The 20,101-nt window shown below is 45.2% G+C and overlaps 1 protein-coding gene across 2 annotated transcripts in view; it reads left to right on the forward strand.

Moving 5' to 3' along the window:
* Positions 1–19,458, forward strand: part of LOC134571906 (uncharacterized) — a 28,299-nt gene extending 8,841 nt beyond the window's left edge. The window contains exons 2-5 of one of the 2 annotated variants that reach the window (XM_063430591.1): positions 14,081–14,129; positions 16,941–17,019; positions 18,283–18,326; positions 18,990–19,458. In XM_063430591.1, the coding sequence (XP_063286661.1) occupies positions 14,081–14,129; positions 16,941–17,019; positions 18,283–18,322 (168 nt within the window). In that variant the 3' untranslated portion in view covers positions 18,323–18,326; positions 18,990–19,458. The remainder of the gene's footprint in view (positions 1–14,080; positions 14,130–16,940; positions 17,020–18,282; positions 18,327–18,989) is intronic. The other variant, XM_063430592.1, reaches the window with a different exon arrangement.
* Positions 19,459–20,101: the final 643 nt, after the last annotated feature.

The following is a 20,101-nucleotide window of genomic DNA, read 5'->3' on the forward strand; positions in this document are numbered from 1 at the left end:
TGGCTTTTAGGCGGTAAGGAGTGAGGTACCATCTGAAGAGCATTTTGTATGCCTGCTCCTGATGGGTGACGCATATTGAAATGGATTTGGTAGATGCCCAGATGTCGGCCCAATCTGAGGGGTCTTCGGGGGGTCCCAGGTCTTTCTCCCAGGCCGTGATGTATGGGAGGGATACCTGTGTATGGTGTGTGGTTAGTGTCTGGTATATGGTTGATATTTGGCTCTTTCTGAATGGTGAGTGGAGGGTGTCCCTTTCAAAACTGGTCAGGGATGAGGTTGCTGCTAAGCGGACTGCGTCTGTTGCTGCGAAGCTTCGAAGTTGGAGGTAGCGGAAGTAGTCATATGTGGTTAGGGTTTCGGGGTTGGGGATGTCGGTGTATTGCAGGGGCTTTCCATTGGGGTAAAGATGTCCTAGTCGAACTATGTCGCGGTCTTCGAAGTGGGCGTAGTCTTGTGGAGTGAGGCCTGGTGGAAACATTCTGTTGCGGAGGATTGGGGTGAGAGGTGATAGGCCCGTGGACAGCTCGAATTTGTCGCTTAGGTGGTCCCAGAGGTCTAAGGAGTGGGTGATTGTTGGGGAGGTGGGGGGTGGCAGCGATCTGTATTGTTTTTGGAGCCACATGTATTGGGAGGGGTGTTCTTTACCAAAGATGAGATGTTCTAAGTCTACCCAACGTTTGTGTGAGGGGGGAAGGTGCCAGTGTTGAATTTGGGTGAGGTGAGCTGCGTGGAGGTAGAGTGTAAGGTTGGGGAGGCCTAGCCCTCCGGAGGGTTTGGGTACGTATAGTGTGGATCTACGGACTCGGGGTTTCTTCCCGTTCCAGATGAATCGGTCTATGGCAGTTTGCAGTTGTTTGAGGTCTGTTTTTTTACAGGGGATGGGTAGTGCTTGGAAGGCATAGAGGAATTTGGGTAGGAGGTTCATTTTAACCGATGCTATTCTCCCTAGCCAGGATATGGTCATCGGTTTCCAGCGTTCCAGGTTTAGGAATGCTTTTTGGAATAGTGGGGGGTAGTTGGCTGTGTATAGGGTAGAGGTGTCGTTGGTGATTTGGACCCCTAGATAGGTGATCGCTGATGGGCATAGTCTGAAGGGGAAGTCCCGTTTCAGGGTGTGGATAGTTGATTCCGAGAGGTTAAGCGGCATAAGGTCTGATTTAGTGGCGTTGAGTTGATAGCCGGAGATTTTTGAGTAGCTTTGTAGGGTTGTTAGGAGGGTGGTTAGGGTCGGGACGGGGTTAGTCAGGGTAAGGAGGATGTCGTCTGCGTATGCTGCGATTGTGAATGTTTCGTCCCTGATCCGGAGCCCTTCTATGTGTGGGTCATTACGTATGGTCTCCAGCAGGGGTTCAAGGGAGATGGCGAATAGTAAAGGGGACAGGGGGCAACCTTGACGGGTTCCATTCAGTATGGGGAAGGAGGGTGGGGTGATGTTGGGGATTAGGAGGTGTGCGGTCGGTGTGTGGTACATTGCTTGTAGAAAAAGGGTGAATTCTTGTGGGAATCCGAATTTGTGGAGTACCGTAAAGAGGTATGGCCAGAGGAGGCGGTCGAAGGCCTTCTCGGCGTCTAGGGAGAGTATCGTGGTAGGGAGGCGTTTATGATTGGCATACCAGATGAGGTCTATAGCTCGTCTGGTGTTGTCTTGTGCTTGTCTTTGTGGGATAAAACCTACTTGGTCTGGGTTGATAAGTTTTGGTAAGAGGGGGTTGATTCTTGTCGTCATTACTTTGGTCAGGAGTTTTAAGTCTATGTTCAGGAGTGAGATGGGGCGGAAGTGGCCTGGGTCTTCGTGGGTCTTACCGGGTTTGGGTAGGAGAGTAATGTTCGCTCGCGTCATGTCGGGGGGTAGTGGGGTGCCTTTGAGCATTTCATTAAATACTTTGCATAGTCGTGGGGTGAGTATGTCTCCAAATGCTTTGTAGTAGATGGCTGTCAGGCCGTCAGGGCCAGGGCTTTTATTGGGTTTTAAGGTTTTTATAGCTGCTTGCAGTTCTTCTGGGGTGATGTCTGCGGATATTATCGTTCTAGCTGTGTCTGTGAGGGAGGGGAGGGAGAGTGTTTTGAGGAAGTTGTCTGTTAAGGTTTGGGTGAGGTCGGTTCGGGGGTTCGGGGTGTGGTTGTAGAGGGACGTAAAGTAGTCTTGGAATGTTTTCCCGATTGTGTGGGGGTCTCTACTCAGTGTGCCGTCTGATGTACGAATCTTGGAGATTCGTTTCGAGTCCGTTAGGTGCTTGAGACGTTTTGCTAGCATCGAGTCTGCCTTGTTACCCTTCTCGTAGTATTTTTGTTTGGTCCATGTGAGTGCTTTAGCTGTGGCTGAGAGTGAGAGGCGTTTGAGCAGGGTCCTGGCTGATGAGAGCTGGTCAAAAAGAGAGGGAGTTGGGTTTTGTTTGTGTAGAGTTTCTAGACGGCCTATTTCAGAGATGGTGTCCATGAGTTGTCTGTTGTGTTGTTTTTTGCGTGTCGTTGCAATGGCTATTAATTTGCCTCTTATGACCGGTTTGTGGGCCGCCCAAAGGGTGATTGGGGAGGACACAGAAGGGTCATTCAAGGTGAAGTATTCCTTTATGTTTTCTGCCAGGGACATGGTTACGAGCTTGTCTTGTAGGAGCTGTGAGTTGAGCTTCCATGTCCATGGACGTGTCATGTTGGGAATTGAGAGGGTGAGGGAGATGTCGGCATGGTCCGACCATGTTATATGGCCTATGGAGGTGTGTGTGATTCTGGATGTGATATTTGGGGAAATGAGGAAGTAGTCGATACGGGAGTAGGTGTTGTGGGGATGGGAGTAGAACGTATAATCTCGAGTGGAGGGGTGCTGGGCTCTCCATATATCCAGGAGGTTATGTGTGTGTAGGAATTGAGAGAAAGGGGCGTCGTTGTGTGAGGGTCGTGGGTCTCCTTGGGATTTGGATGTGCGGTCCAGGGTTGGGTGGTGTGTGGCGTTACAGTCGCCCCCTACAATGGTGAAGGTTGCCTTGAGCGTTGTTAGGTGGGCCGAGAATGTTTGCCAGAAAGCTGGGTCTGGGGTTGTGGGGGCGTATAAGGAGGTGATAGAGTAGGTTGAGGGTCCTATTTTGCCTGTGAGCGTGAGGTATCTACCTTGCTTGTCCGGGAAGGCTTGGACGTCGGTCAGAGGGCAGGTTGCTTTAAGTATGACGGCTACTCCTTTGGTTTTGGCTTCTGGTGAGTTGGCGTGGAAGCTGCGGTTGTAGTGTTTGTTCCGGAGTGGGAAGTGTTTGTGAGGGGTGAAGTGGGTTTCCTGAACTAAGAGAATGTCTGCTTTTTGGCTGTGGGCCCATCGTAGTAAGGCGTGACGTTTTTTGGGGTTGTTAAGGCCCTTTGCGTTGATGGAAACACAGTGTAGCTTGAGTGTCATGGCCGGGGTTGAGTTGATCGGGTGCTGGGGTGTATCTGTGTGGTGTGGGAAGATCTAGAGATTGGGTGTCGGGGTCTGGGTATTCCCAGGAGGGCAGCAGGAGGAGGGGGGTATGGCGGGACGGGTGAGGTATACGGAGGGGGTATAAGTGCTGGTCTTATCTCAGTTGCCAGCAAGGGTGGTCTGTGGTGTCTGGGGTCTCTCTGGTTGGAGTGGTCAGAGACCGTCGACACAAATCAGGTCGTGTGGGGGGAAGAGGTCGTCTGTCTAGGAGTGGGCGGCAAACAATTTGCGATTGTAAGTGGGGCAGTCTGGTAATAGTGCAAAACCTGGTGTAATGGAACCTGGGGAGTAACTTTTGGAACTATTTACAGCAGTGTGTACTGCTTGCCGCGCCTCGATGCGACATTGGGTTGTTTGGTGTGTTACGGCTTAGGTCTCTTCTGTGTGGGTAATACGTCGTGGTTTAGGGGTCACGTCCCCCCGGGCCCATGTTTAGGGTGGAGGGCCAGTGGAGCTCCGAGGTCGCCCAGGGCCCCCACTGCTGCCTGAGTATCTCATATCCGTGAGGCTCAGGGCCGTCGCGGCCCCCCGCCCCCCCCGTCCCGAAGGCAAGGGGAGGGGGAAGGCCGCCAAGGCCCAGGCCGTGTCCCCTCCCGTCCCCGTCCCTGACAAAGTGGCACCGTGGGGCGGCACTCGACCTCCGGACCGTCGCGGCCCGCCGCCCCCCCGCCCCCGGGGGGAGGGGGGGAGGGGAGGGCCGCCAGAGCCCAGAGGTATCCATCTCCAGCCGTCCGCCGGCTGTCCCGACCGCTGAGGCCAAAGCAGGTGTAACCCATGTGATGCAGTGCCCCCCCCAGCCGGGACCGTCGTAGTCCGCCGCCCCCCCGTCCCACCAGGGGGGGGGGGGAAGACCACCAGGGAACCGGGACCTCCCTCCACCCATCTCAAGTATAAAACAGAAGCTTTCTCCAGAGACCGTGTCCCCCACCCCAGCATCATACATAAAACATAAAACAGAGATTGTCCCCATAGAGCCCCTACGGTATTCCCAGGGTCCCCAGAGTTTTGTTGGTTGCGCCGGAGGCGCTGCGTCCACCCCGAACCTGGGCCGTCGCAGTCCGCCGCCCCCCCCGCCCCCAAAAGGGGGGGGGAGGGGGGAAGACCACCAGGGCCCCGGGGCCCCCACCCCCAGCCCCAGGCGTAGGACAGCGGCTGTCCCCATGAAACCATATCCCCACCCCAGCCCTAGGCATAAAACAGAGAGTGTCCCCATAGTGTTCTTACGGTATTCCCAGAGTTCGTAAAGTTCTTGGGGATCGTGTTGGTCTTATAGGTCGGTGTCCAGCCGCTGGGTGTTGGGGTGTACTTTAGGTCGATCAATAGTTGAGTGGGGCCTTAGGCATATACGTCCTGGGGTGCTATGCTGTATTCCTTGAGGTGTTGTGTGGCCCCGCTGGGGTCTCCTAGGGCCGTGGGCAGAGGCGGGCCAATCCGGGGAGGCCCAGCGCCGCCAACGCGGGGACCGGTGCTGGAGTGCAGAGTTCCCAGGGGGGGTCTCAAGAGCGCTGAAGTGTTCGTGCCGTGGTGGGGCGAGCGCGACAACCAGGGTCTCGCGCCGGGCCCCGGGGTTTGCGGTCAGGTCTCTAGTTTGGTTTCAAAGGTACCAATCAGGGTTCTTCTTTACATGCAGCTGGGTCTAGTGTGGCGGGAAGGGTCCATGCAAAGTAGCTGTAATTAGGGTCGTTGTGGATTCGGTCGAGGCGCGGCAGCCGTGTCGGTGTGTGGGTTTAGGCTGGGGGCTGCCTGGGGCGCTGTCTTCTGTCGCGCTCCCTTTGCGGCTGTTGGTCCCATGTTCGGTGTTGGGCTGCAGGTTGTTGTGAGTTTGCGGTTATGTCTCGGGCAAGGTCCTGGAGGCCTAGTTGTTCGGCAAATTCCTGGGCTTCTGACGGCCTGTACAGCGTGTATGTGCGGTTGTCGTGTCGCACCATGAGTTTAAATGGATGGCCCCAGGAGTAGCGAATTCTTCTTGCTTGTAGTGCTTGGGTTAGGGGTTTCAGCTCTCTGCGTTTGCGGAGGGTTGTAGGCGCTAGGTCCTGGTATAATTGTACCGCATGGCCTTCTATTTGAAGTGGGGTCTCTCTAGTTGCGCGCATTATTGCTTCCTTAATATGGAAGTAGTGGCAGCGGACTATGATGTCCCGTGGTTGTGAGGCACTTGCGGAGGGCGGGCGGAGGGCCCTGTGCGCTCTGTCGAGGAGAAGATCTGACGGTGGAGCGTCTGGCAGCAAGCTGCTGAAGGCCTCATGAAGCATGGTGTTGAGGGCTTCTGGTGCGGAGGATTCCGGCAGACCTCTTATGCGGATGTTATTCCGCCTGGATCTGTTGTTCAGGTCTTCTTGTAGGTCCTCTAGGTATGCTATTTGTCCCTGCACTTCCTTGAGTGTGGCCTCATGGCTGGAGGTGATGGCGGTAACGTCGGCCATTTTGTTTTCTAGGGTGTGAGTGCGTTTCGTTAAGTCAGTCAGGCCCTCTTTGAGTGGGGCTAGGTGTTTTGTCAGCTCATCAGCCACTAGTGATTTCATGTCAGATAGTAAGTCTTTTAGGTCTTTCTTTGTAAGGGGCGAGGGCTCCCTTTTGCGGCTAGTGACGCTGGTGTCAGAATCTGAATCTGAGGCCTGCAGGCTGTGTGTGTCTGGCAACTCTTTGTCTGACCTGACTTTGAAGATTGGCGCTACGGCTGCTCCGGCTTTGGATTTTCGTCCCCCTCCCATCTTAACGCGTTCCGGTGTGGGTCGGGATCACGGAGGTCGGTTTTCGGGTGTCTTTGTGCGGTATTGCCCCTAATGTGCGCTGATAAATGTATTGCCGCCACGGAGCTCTCCTACAACGCGGCCATCTTCGTCGGCGGTTAAGCTCCGCCCCCTCCCAACCAATTATTAATGGACAGGAAGTGACAAACTCACTCTTCCTGTAGCCTGCAGTCAGTGGAGTCGGCCGGCCTCTGTTGTGTTCTTTTAAAACAAAAGTTGTTAATTAGTTCAGACAACAGTATGTTTTTTCTAAACTTAAACCTCAGTATTGAGGTTTTATTGCCGTGTTGGCACTTTAAGGAAAAAAAAGTTGGCATGTATTGCGGTTTGGGCACTCGGGCTCAAAAAGGTTCGCCATTACTGCTCTATACACACATTCTCTTCAGCCCCTAGCCACATATGCATTACATTACACCACAAACACAACACGACTAAAACCGACCTTATAACACAATACCACACCACAATCAGCTCACTCTGCACACACACAATGGCAGGCTCCAAAAACATGCACAATACTCTTTCCTGGCATTTTTGTCTCCTGGTATCCATTTATAGAGACACCAGAGACAAGTTGCAAGGAAACACAGTGCAAGCATGTTATTAAATTTGCTTGCGCTGTGCAGAACAAATACAGGTTTTTTTTCTCGTGCTAGAGCTCTTCAGCAGAGCTCTGCGCATGGTCTGCCCTGGAAGAGCATTGAACCAACATGCTCACTTTGAGAGGGGGCGTGTTTGTCATTAATGATGACAAAACACACTCTCTCTGCCCCGCCCCCTTCTTAGTGGGCCGCTATGATAAAAAAATGCCCTGGCCGAATTTTTTTCCCAGTCCGGCCCTGTTCACAAACACACTGCACCCGTAACACGCAGACACTGCAACCCTCACACACACACACACACACACACACCCTTATTGCACCCCTCACACACACTACTGCCCGTATCCCCTACTACAGCCCCTATCCTGGCAGATCCCAGGTTAAGTTGTCAAACTGTACAATTTTACTACTTAATCTGGGAGGGCACTACTGGCACCATAACCACTACAAAGTGCTGTAGTGGTTATTGTGCCTGGATTGTTTCTTTAAATAATCTACCAGTGCCCCTCCCAAGATTAGGTTCTGGATCTGCGCTTAGACAGCAAGCATCTCGAACAGGGGCTCAGTATATGACACTGCGCTGTACATAAATACAACCTAGAAAATTGTTTTGACTTGGGGCGCCTTGGTTAAATATTGAAATATTAAGAGCGCCTTGAACATAAAAAGTTTGGGAACCACTGGGTTACATAGTTTAAGAAGGGAAAAGTAGTAGGCCTTGTAGGATTTAGGACTGTAACATTTTCTATAAAAGTATTTTCTCACCAATTATGGGCATATAAGGCCTATGTTGTATATATTTTGTAATACATATGGAATTAGTAAATAATCTATTGTATGAAATTCATATTTTGTGTGCGACTGTGCACAGGCTAATTTGCTGTTATGCAGTTTTAAATAGATACTCTGGGCATCAACACATTCGTTGCAATCTGTATTCTTCCATTTATTGATAAAATAAAATTTTTTAGCCTGCTCAAAATGTACATTTGGTAGGGATTGAAGCCATTAGAAAACCATACCTGCCAATCATTCCAACTGTTTTGATTTTCTGTTTTAAAAAAGAACAAATACCTATACTCTTTAAAGGGACACTCCAGGCACCCAGACCACTTCTGCTCATTGGAGTGGTCTGGGTGCCAACTCCCACTACCCTTAACCCTGCAAGTGTAATTATTGCAGTTTTTCATAAACTGCAATAATTACATTGCAGGGTTAACTCCACCTCTAGTGGCTGTATAGTAGACAGCCACTAGAGGTCACTTCCTGGGTTCTAGCACAGGAAACCTGTGCTAGAGCGTCGCTGGACGTCCTCACGCTGTGTGAGGACCTCCAGCGTCGCTCAAAACCCCATAGGAAAGCATTGAAATTATTTTTCAATGCTTTCCTATGGGGAGACGTAATGCGCATGCGCGGCATTTCCGCGCATGCGCATTAGGTCTCCTCGGCCGGTGGTCGAGATCAGTCTCGCCCACCGGCCGACGCAATCACAAGGAGGAGCGTCGCGGAGGCGGAGACAGCGGCGAGGGGTTTTCACCCCTTCAGTAACCGGGGATTGGTGGGTGGGAGGGAGAGGGACCCTCCAAAACGGATCGTTTTTCTGGCACTGGAGTTTCCCTTTAAGCCCAACCTAAACCTGTCTTGTAGCATTTCCTTTGTTACTCGAAAAATACAGCAGAATATGTCACATACTTGGACCTCAATTTAATATTTTTGGAAAGACATTTAAAATGATTAAAAATATCAAAATATAAAGAATAAAAAAAAAAAATAGATCAATATATTGAAAAATATCGAAATATTTTTCAAAATATTAAACAATTAAAAATAAAAATAAAGTATTAGGTCATTTAAAAAGCTTATCCAAAAATATGAAGCGGTGGGCAACTTTGCATGGAAAGAAGGGTTATATCTCAGTCAGTGTATTGAATTCAAGCGAATAGACTTTATTTTCTTTACTTAAAATACGGCATGATCCACCGAGTAAGTACTGCCTGATGTGATAAACGGAACGTCCCCTGAAGAGGTGCTATTTAGGCACGAAACACGATAGCGTCTCACTCGGTACTCCGCATTGTTAGATTATGCCGCATTTTATATGCATATCTACCCGAACCCTGCCTTATAGTCCACACATTTTGTAAAGTATGAATTGTGGTACACAAACACCGGTTACATAAGTTTGTGTTTACCATGAGAATACATAAATACATACTGCTCGGGCATATTGAACGGAGTCATGGAGTTATCTCTCAGTAAAGCTGATCGAGAGCATTCTCCTGTATAAGTGTCAGAGCAGCTGTCAGGCCCAGTTGACCTTGTGGAGGGTAATGTCAAACATATTCTTACTGAAATGTATCTGATACCTCATCAATTGCCTGTCCAGCCATCTAATTAAAAGGGCACTGCCATTTACAGACCATTGGCCATAAAATACCAGCACTAAACAAATGACGCAATATTTATTTATTTTTAACAATATTTTTATGGCTGGCATTAAGGCTATGATTAGGCATCATTATGGGGTGAAGTGCAAATATGGACCAATCCCTACTGAAATCATCAGGTTCTTGTGATGATGTTTGAAATGTGCGTTAATCACTATGAAAACCAATGAAATATCCCTCTTCATTGCAAAGTTATAGAAGTGAAGCTAATACCGAGGTAACCAGCGGAGTTGTCCTGTTGATGGCAAAGCTCCAAAAGTGTGAGTAGTCATTATTGAAACCAATGGGATGTTTATGTCAGTGACAGTGTTCTTAGAGTAAGCAGTACCTATGGAAACCAATGGAATATTCCTAGAGTGCGTCAATCACTATGAAATACTACTGCTGATGGTAACATTCTAAAAAGGGGAGTAACTGCTGTGGAAACCAATGGAATATTCCAAGAGTGTGCCAATCACTATGAAATCCTACTGCTGATGGTAACATTCTAAAAGGGGAGTAACTGCTGTGGAAACCAATGGAATATTCCAAGAGTGCGCCAATCACTATGAAATCCTACTGCTGATGGTAACATTCTAAAAGGGGAGTAACTGCTGTGGAAACCAATGGAATATTCCAAGAGTGTGCCAATCACTATGAAATCCTACTGCTGATGGTAACATTCTAAAAGGGGAGTAACTGCTGTGGAAACCAATGGAATATTCCAAGAGTGCGTCAATCACTATGAAATACTACTGCTGATGGTAACATTCTAAAAGGGGAGTAACTGCTGTGGAAACCAATGGAATATTCCAAGAGTGCGCCAATCACTATGAAATACTACTGCTGATGGTAACATTCTAAAAGGGGAGGAACTGCTGTAGAAACCAATGGAATATTCCAAGAGTGTGTCAATCACTATGAAATCCTACTGCTGATGGTAACATTCTAGAAGGGGAGTAACTGCTGTGGAAACCAATGGAATATTCCAAGAGTGCGCCAATCACTATGAAATACTACTGCTGATGGTAACATTCTAAAAGGGGAGTAACTGCTGTGGAAACCAATGGAATATTCCAAGAGTGTGCCAATCACTATGAAATACTACTGCTGATGGTAACATTCTAGAAGGGAAAAAACTGCTGTGGAAACCAATTGGATGTTATTCCAATGGTGGTTTTCTGAAAGTGGAGTAATCACCATGAAAAATCAATGGAATGTTCCAACAGAGCATCAATCACCATTGAAAGCCATGGCATGTTCCTATGATCATATGAAACCAGTGGAACATTGCTTCTGATGGTAACATTGTGTAAGTGGAGCTGTCACCATGGAAACCAATGGAATTTCCCAACCGACGGCATCTAACAGTGAAAAACAATGAAATGTTTTTTCCAGTGGCAACATTCTAAACATTGAGTAATCACCATGGAAACCAATATACCATTCCTGTTAAAGTCGAAGTTCTAATAGTGGAGTGTTCACCATGGAAACAGTGGAGTATTCCTGCTTAAAGGACCACTCTAGGCACCCAGACCACTTCAGCTTAATTAAGTGGTCTGGGTGCCAGGTCCAGATAGGGTTAACCCAATTTTTTATAAACATAGCAGTTTCAGAGAAACTGCTATGTTTATAAATTGGTTAAGCCTTCCCCCTAATCCTCTAGTGGCTGTCTCATTGACAGCCGCTAGAGGCGCTTGCGTGATCCTCACTGTGAAAATCACAGTGAGAGCACGCAAGCGTCCATAGGAAAGCATTGTAAATGCTTGCCTATGCGACCGGCTGAATGCGCGCGCAGCTCTTGCCGCGCGTGCGCATTCAGCCGACGGAGAGGAGGTGGAGAGGAGGAGGAGAGCTCCCCGCCCAGCGCTGGAAAAAGGTAAGTTTTACCCCTTTTCCCCTTTCCAGAGCCGGGCGGGAGGGGGACCCTGAGGGTGGGGACACCCTCAGGGCACTCTAGTGCCAGGAAAACAAGTATGTTTTCCTGGCACTAGAGTGGTCCTTTAAGAGGTTGCAATGTTGGAGCATTTACCTTAGAAACAATGGAATTTTCTCGCTGGTGGCAGAGTTCCAAAAGTCAAGTAATCACCACGGAAACCAGTGGATAGTTCCTTTTGATTGCTTCACTTACATAGCATTAAAATCTAAATTTTAAATCCTCGATGGGAGGCAAGGCTCAATGGGATTAAAAAGAGGCTTGTCATGTAAGCCCTTGCTATTTAATTTATTTTTTCAATTTAGTAAAAAGATATCACCTACCCTGTGCTGCCTTGTCTCAAACCCTGCTTTGAAGACCAAAGCTAATTTAGCATTAGGTGTCAAGAAAAGTCACAGCATGTTTTCCTTAGTCCAAAGCTGTAACACCGACACTCGAATTTTAATATTATAAGTATTTACCTTATCTATATCGGATAAGATAAATTTGAACTTACTCCTTCAGCTGGCAGGATATGAAATGCCTGGAGGAATAAAATGTATTGGTTAAAGTCATGTATCTAAAGATCAGTAGGATATAATTAGGCACAGGCCCTCCTAGGAATGCTTCACCATCTTGCTGTGATCCATAAACACTAAACCAGATATGCTAACAGCTCAAGTATGACAGATCCTACCAGTGCTTGCAGATAGCACAGGTTAGAGAAAATAGCTGGTTTATAATGCGTTATTAGGGGGCTGGGAATAATCGTGATCTTCCCATTATTTTCAGTGGCAGTACTGCAGTGCGTTTATGTACTTTAGCAGTTGTGAGTAGTTCCACATACGATTCGACATTCTTGTGATGTAGCTTAATTTATGTTTTTTTCATAAACTATGCAACTCCTAGTGCACTTTGAGTGCCATGCATGACCTGCCTTCCTTGGTTAGTAATTCAGTGGAATTGAGAATTTCATACATATCTTGTTTCCCTCCATAGACTGACACGTGTTCGTATCAGGCGTAAAGGAACACTATAGGCACTCAAACCATGGTCTGGTTGCCATGTGCCCCCCATCTTAACCCTGCAGTTGAAAACATTGCAGTTCTACAGGAACGGTAATATTTCCTTTGCCAAATAGCATAGTAAAACCCTGCTAATTCAGTCAGAATTGACTGCTCACTAGCCTCCCAGTGCTTTCCTATGGAAAAGCATTTGATTGGCTGAGATCATCGAACTCTATGATCTAAGCCAAAGAGGCAGAGCTTGAGCAAGACGACTGGCGTGGTGAGGGATATAGGTAAATAAAATACATCTTCTAATCCTGCCAGCACTGGTACAGTCACCTAAAAGGTGACTAGGGCACTAGAGCATTAGCTATACATTTTTGTTTTCCTAATGTTATAGAATTGTAGTATAGATGTTATTGTACAGTGGGTAAAAAAAAAGTAACACCACCAGGAAGTAGTTTTGCAGGTTACCACCATGAAGGGTATTCACCAAACACCAAACCTGGGACTATAGCTCAGTTGAAGAATTTTACAAAGTTACCAATTTAAGCTTTTTAATTGAAATGGCGGTGTTTAGTGAATTACTCTGTGTATATATAGGAATGGCCTCTCACTATAGAAAAATCTGCCAAGTAGCTGGTTTCATTTACCGAGATCCAAAGTCCTGCATTACACTCTAATCAGGTTGGATTTATTTTTACATTACGCAGTTTGTATCCTGCCAGAATTAATACTAACTACTTACCGGTAAATGGACACTCTGGGCACCATAACAACTTAATCGAAATGGCTTCATGGAATAGTTTAACCCCCAAGTCTGTGTTTCCAGTGCCTAATCTCTCTGCCTTTCGTTTTCTCAAAATATTTAAACCAAAAGGCTCTTGCAGAAATGGACAGCGGCCGCTCGAGAACCAGTGGTTCCCAAACCTTTTATGTTCAAGGCGCCCTTAATATTTCAATATTTTTCCAAGGCACCCCAATTTCTCGGTTGTATATCTGCACAGCGCTGCGGCTTTTAAGGGCGCTATAGTGTAATGTGCAGTATTGGTGTTTAAAGGGGTGCTTGTATATACCGTAGTTATTGTGTTTTAATACAGGGGTGTGTTTGTATGTATTGTTTTCGCTTGATTGCAGGGATGTGTCTGAATATAATGTTCACTTTTAAATGCGGATGTACATTTGTGTGAAGTATTTGTTTGAGTGAAGGGGTGTGTTTGTATATTTTTATTTAGTTTGAATGCAGGGGTGTGTTTGTATGTATTATTTGTTTTAGATTGCAGGAGTGTGCGTGTATGTTGTGCAGGTGTTTGACTGCTTGGATATATGCACATATTCCGAATGCAGCTCAATGATAAGTCTTTGTAAGTCAGGTGCTCTGAGCAATTGCTGCCTCTTGAGGCCAGCTGCGTTGAGCAAATGAAACCAGGAAGTAATGTTAGCTGTTGTCTGTTTGAAAGCTAAGGGGGTGTAACCAGATTAATTGATAAAAGTGGCAATTTCTATTGAAATCTGCAGTTTTTTGCAAAAAAAAAAAAAAAAAAAAGAGAACACACTCTTCACACATAAAGCTGTTCGGCAAGCTAAAGTTGTTTAGGGGTCTGGAATGTCCCTTAAAACTGGGGACGGTACATGGCACTCATACAACTTCCCTGGTATGAAGCCCCCTGGTCTGGGTGATTATAGTGTTTCTGTAATAAGCCCTGGCCTATTGGGATGATTTTTTTTAAATTAATGAATTTCCATTTCTGCCTAAAAAAAAACCCCTCAAAACTTTATATTTTTGTGGTAAGTTAATATGTGAGATATGGAACCAATTGTGAGCCTGCATTAACATCATAGGATCAAACTGGTTAATGACAATAAACAAATAGCAAGCAAAACGCATTATTACGCAAAAGCTTGTAATCTAACACTACAATTTCTTGTTTTTAGGAAATGTCATCTCCATCTGATGGTGTGGAGAATATCATGGATGAGATTGGTGAGTTCTGAAGGTGTAAAGACCAAGCCTGTTTCCCAAACATGCTGATTGGCCAGGGCTGTGTTTGACTTGTGCTGGCTCTGCCCCTGATCTGCCTCCTTGACAGTCTCAGCCAATCCTATGGTGAAGCATTGTGATTGGCTCAGACCACCTCTTCTGATGATGTCAGTAGGTAGAGGCAGTTTAGGGGCTGAGGCAGCAGCTTCAGAGTTGAATACAAGTAAGATTTTACTATATTTAGTAAGGCAAGAGGGTGCCAGAGGGGCTAGATGGTGGCTTTAACACGATAGGGTCAGGAAAACATGTTTAATCAGAAAGGAAACATTGAGATCTCTCACATATATTGGCAAAGTGATAATTCTTTGAATAAATACAGTTTAGATGGTGGTTCATCATGGGGAGATTTACACAGAATGTATTTCTAACCAAATCATCAACTGTTTGCTAAAGTTTGAAGGATAGTTTTCCATATATAAGTCAATTTAGATATTATTATCCTATGTATTCAGATACTTGTGACTATAGCCAGATTGTAGTTAATTTGCCATAATGCTTAATTGGGGAATAGTTAGTTAAGCAATTTTGACATTGTTATTAATTCCTTGGAAACAGTTTTGCTAGTATACTTATTTTTAGCAATCCACCTTTCAACATCTTTCCTGTAACACAGCCTCAAGTTGCGTTAAGTCTAGTTTCTTGTAAAGGTGATTGCACCATCTGCAATACATGCGCACAGTTGGTGTTTTTATTACACAGTGGGAAGGCCATTAATAAATATGGAGAATCGAAAGGGGACAACAATTGAATCTTGGAGGACTCTACATGTAACTTTTAGTGAAGTCGAAGAATCTGTCAGCAATGGATGCAAATCGAGCCCTCTTAGAAGAGGCAATAACATCTGCGTTATTAGGACAAAAAGTAAGATTGAAAGTTGGTCTGCTGGTCATACCAGCATAATTGGCTATGGACACATTTTCCAAGAACTGTACTGGGAGTGAAGATACCTCTATAGTTGGACGTTAAATTGGAGTCACTATCATTATAGATAGAAATGGGATTCAATTTCAATGTTAAAGTGTTTCTGTCACCTTCCAGTATCCCAGAAAATTAAAGTAGGTCCAGGTGACCCCTGATGGTGACATTGCTGCTTGGTGGGCTGTGGCCTGGGGGTGCAGTAGAGGTGAGTTATACTTATCTGATGCTGTCCTCCTTGGGCCCCGCTATCTTTGGTCTTCAGCTCCTGATGCTCCAACCGCCAAGAGACCATGCCATCAGTGAAGTTACACAAAATGCTTTTGCTACGTCCAAGGAGTGCTTAAATACAGATTTTCCTATTTTATACTGTAACCGTGTGGGTTGGAGTTATTTGAAAGGTTGCATGTTTTTTTTTTTTTTTTATTATTGCAGTTTCTCTGAAACTGCAATGTTTTGCATTGCAGGACTAAAGGGACAGGGACACTGAACCCAGAACACTTTAGTGAGAGGAAGTAGTCTGGGTGCCTGTAGTGTCCCTTTATCCCCTTAAGGACCAAACTTCTGGAATAAAAGGGAATCATGACATGTCACACATGTAATGTGTCCTTAAGGGGTTAAACCTTATCCATCATTCATAGACTGCTACCACGGACGATTACGTAAGTCATTAAAAAAAAAAAAAAACAATTGCATTTCTTAAATGATCTAATAGTTATGATATTGGGAGGTACCTTGATGGGTCTTAAGTTCCCAACACAGTACACATGGGAGTTGCCACGGACTGCATGAGACAGTATTCATTCTTCCTCAGTTACACCCAGGCTGATGAGAGAATCCAGCTCAGAGTATAGTGATCGTGGTTTGCCATTATGTGGCAATAATTGCAGATGATAAAAGAGAGGCCTTTACTAAGGGGGCACATGGAATTGTTACAGATGCAGGGACAGAGTTGGTTTATTTAACATGGCATCTAGTAACTGAACGGGTTTCCTTTGTTTATGTATAGAGAGTAAGCAGTGGTTGCTTTATTGGTGCATTGGGGGGCTAGTTTTTAACGCTGTCCACCAACACTCAACATGTATGCAGCAGATCATGGGGAATTTGGATATTTTGCTACAGCTGGGGGCTTAGGTGAGAGCATTGAATGAGAAAATGTATTGGGCGCAGGGATAATGCAATTAAAAAGAAATAGTACATTTTAATATGCATCACTGGATTAGGAGAGGTTAAAATTAGAGTTGGCAAATTAATTTGTATATTGGTAGAGGACGTACAAATACAAAACATGGATGAGTTACCGTTATAAAACCGTTATTTGAGGGGATGCTGATTGGCCAGGGTTGTGTATCGCTTGTGCTGGCTCTGCCCCTGATCTGCCTCTTAGACAGTCTCAGCCAACCCTATGTGAAAGCACTGTGATTGGCTCAGAACACTACTTCTGATTATGTCAGCCAAGCAGGCAGATCAGGGGCAGAGCCAGCAGCAGCCTGGAATAAAAGTAAGATTTTGCTACATTTAGGGGGGCAAGTGGGGGCCAGAGGGGCTACATGGTGGTTTTAACACTATTGGGTCAGGAATACATGTTTGACCCTGACCCTATAGTGTTCCTTTAATGCAGTACATGTGAGGTTCTCCTGACACTATAGGAAATGTAAGATAACATACACAACATTGCTGACATGTTGGAAGAGCATGGTTTCATTCCAAATACCCTTCCTAGGTGAAATATTTGCCTGCACTTTGCTCTGTTTGCTTTATCATCAGAGGAATGTGATGGCTAACCTGGTGGAAGAGGACATTAGGTGTGAGAGTCATACACTTGATTTCTTTCCACAGAACAAGCTGTGCAGGAGACAGTGGAGCCAGATTACTATAGCAGGCGCCGGCAGCACCAAACTGGATCTCGGAGACAATGGCAAGTACAATAATCTATGTAGCTTCTCACAGAAAATCTTGCTTCTGATAAAGATATGAATTGGCCACGTTTGATCTAGTTTCCAGTTCATGTAACTATGGAAAGTGGGATAAATTTATATCTAATGAATACTGTTGGTCAGCATGTAGGCCACTCTCCTGTAGAGGACACTCATGCTTTAAAGGGACACCACGGTCACCAAGACAACTTAAGCTTAATAAAGCAGTTTTTGTGTATATATCATGCCTCTGTGCATACATCAATTATCTGCCATTTAGAAGTTAAAAGAACACTCCAGGCACCACAACAACTTTATCTAGGTGAAGAAACTTACCTTTTCCAAGCCAGTTTTGTGAATGGGGAGTCAATGATTGGCTAGGAGCGTCAGCTGACCGCTCTCAGCCAGTCAGCAGCGGCCCTGTTCGGCTTCACTCCGTGCTTCCTGAAGTTGACATTTCAGAAGCCGGATGCCATGTGAGGAGAGTTGAGATCGACGCTGGAGGCAACTTTGGGGTGAAACCATTCGAGAACGGTTTAACCCCTTTGAGGTAAGAGGGTGCCTGGCGGCCTCCTGGCACAATAACAGCTTCATTTATATGAAGTTCTTAAGGTGCCTAAACTGTCCCTTTAAATCACTTTTTTCTGTTTATGTATTATCTCCTGTTTTGTAAATTGAAATTTAATCACACACAGGAGACCTCTGCAGGGTCTAGAAGGCTATTAACAAAGCATGGGATAAGATATCCTAAAATAAACAGAAATAGCAATAAAGGAAGTATAAACATTAGATCTCACTTTTCAGGAAGTGTTTATGCAGGCTGTGCACGTTATATGCAGAGGTTTGACTAGTGCTGTATACTCAAAGGGATTAAACTCCTAAATGGCAAATAATTTAGAAATCGTGAAGCCTCAATTAGTAACACTGTTTGTGTACAGCCCATCAGCCTGTAGAATTGATAAGTGCCCAAGAATACATAGTAGATCTGGAACCAGAAACAAAAATTTTGTTCTCAAAGTGTTAAATTGTGATTGACTAGAAGACTTATTACTGTTCAAATAATTTTGTACATTTATGTTTACTACATTGTGACTCTTTTATAATGAGATCTTAACTATTACGTTCCAATTGCAATTAGTAATGTGGCTGTCTGTAGGCAGGGGAAGCTTTGTATTTATTATCCCCTAATAAGAATTACTAAACCCTCATGAGGCATCGCACCTCTCCGTATACCATTCATTAACTGAAGTTTGTTTGGATGGCAGGTCTGAGATATCAGGACGCGTTGATACGGACAGCATATGAAAAGGTCTGGGATTTTGCTTAATCATGTATATAACTAGTAACTTTATGTTATGCCTTCAATAGGCATGTTTTCTGCACAACAGCAATGTTGCTTTGTTTATTTACTAAACCAGGAATTAAGGAAAATTGGCAACCATAAAAATTATCTAAGACATATTTTCAATTTGACGGTTTTGGCTTCAAATTCAAAATGCATTTTTTAAAAATCCCTATCAGAATTTTTGCAGCTCGTCAATTTTGACTTAATATTTGCAATTCTCCACATTAAAGAATTTATTTTTTAAACCAGTTACTTGCTCCTCACAGTGAAGATGTTGGTATATTGGTCGAGTTGGCCAAAATATAGAAAAAAAAGCATTATTATTGTAAAGTGGCTCCGTCACCTCTGCTCACTATATGAATATTCCATAGAGACAAACATCTTGAAATACTGGTCTTGATTGTGTTGTAATTCAGTTGACATTTCAGTAGGGACCATTTTTTCTTATAGGCAGGGCTGCCATCAGAATTGTTGCTAAGGCCAATTTTCCAAAAGGGCTTACAGTGCATAGAGAGAATAACATGGACCGTGTTCTAGGAATGCAATGAAGTGAATGACGTTCACACGGTAAAGCCTTCAATCTGATCCTTCCTGTTCTATGTTCTCTTCTTTCCCCTTTCTCTGTAGACTACGCACTGAGGCTTTGCAGAAGTCGTGACCACATCCTGTTAGAATCACTTGATCATCTCAACCTGACCTATTAAAGATTAATCATCTAGTGTGACTGCTTCAAAAGTCAAAGCCTCACCGAGCTATGTGTGTCTCCTTTGGCTCATTGAACCTTCAGGATTAAATCCCCCATTGATGCAGCTTATCTCCTGTTTGGTAAAGGGAATTAGTCATTGAACATGCACAGTCTTATTTCTGTTAAGCATGTAACTCAGTGTTGGCTAATTTTTGGAACTCCAGCTTAAGTGTCTGTACATCATGTGAAATGTAAGTGTGAGAACGGATTGGGGAATTACAAATTTAGGCCAAAATTGTCAGCTTGGAAAAATGTAGTATTTTTCCACTTGGTCTAAAAATTGCAATTCACTTCTGCACAATTCCTGGTTTAATGAATAAATACCTTTCGCATACAAGCTTTACAGGCTAACCATAATGTCCGTGCTTACTTTACATGGTCTACTTTGAATGAATCTGAAGGATGTGGTTACTGTGAGATTCACAGTGCGTTCAGCTGTATTGTTAAAAACCTCACTTAATATCTCCTACCAGGGTGGGAGAAAGAGGCACACAAAGCGGCTATGGGGGAGAAAGAGGCACACAAAGGGGCTATGGGGGAGAAAGAGGCACAAAGGGGCCACAGGGGAGAAATAGATGCAAAAGGGAAGAGACGAATAGGGGCTGAGGGGGAGAAAGGGACACAGAGGTTCTGGGAAAGGGAAAAAAAAACACACAAAGGAGTTGGGGGAGTATGAGACACACAAAGGGGCTTGGGGAAGAAAGTTTGCAATTTTTGTTTGGGGGGCGGGATTGCAAGTACCTGGTCTTGCCTAGGGCATAAAATAGGGCACAAAAAGTACCGGTCCTGCCTGAATATCTCTTTATGTGCAACATTTCAAACTGAAAATGAATAGAATGAATAGACCTACGTGAAAGGGTGGATTCTGAGAGTCTCAAAATAAACTGGTTTATAAACAGGGTGAATGTGAAATATACAGTTCTTTGAGGTCAGTTGGGAGCTGGTTACTTCACATTACATACAATTTAATGATACCCGTGTCCTGTAATTGGTG

The sequence above is a fragment of the Pelobates fuscus genome, chromosome 8 (genome assembly GCF_036172605.1).
Source record: "Pelobates fuscus isolate aPelFus1 chromosome 8, aPelFus1.pri, whole genome shotgun sequence".
Taxonomy (NCBI): domain Eukaryota; kingdom Metazoa; phylum Chordata; class Amphibia; order Anura; family Pelobatidae; genus Pelobates; species Pelobates fuscus.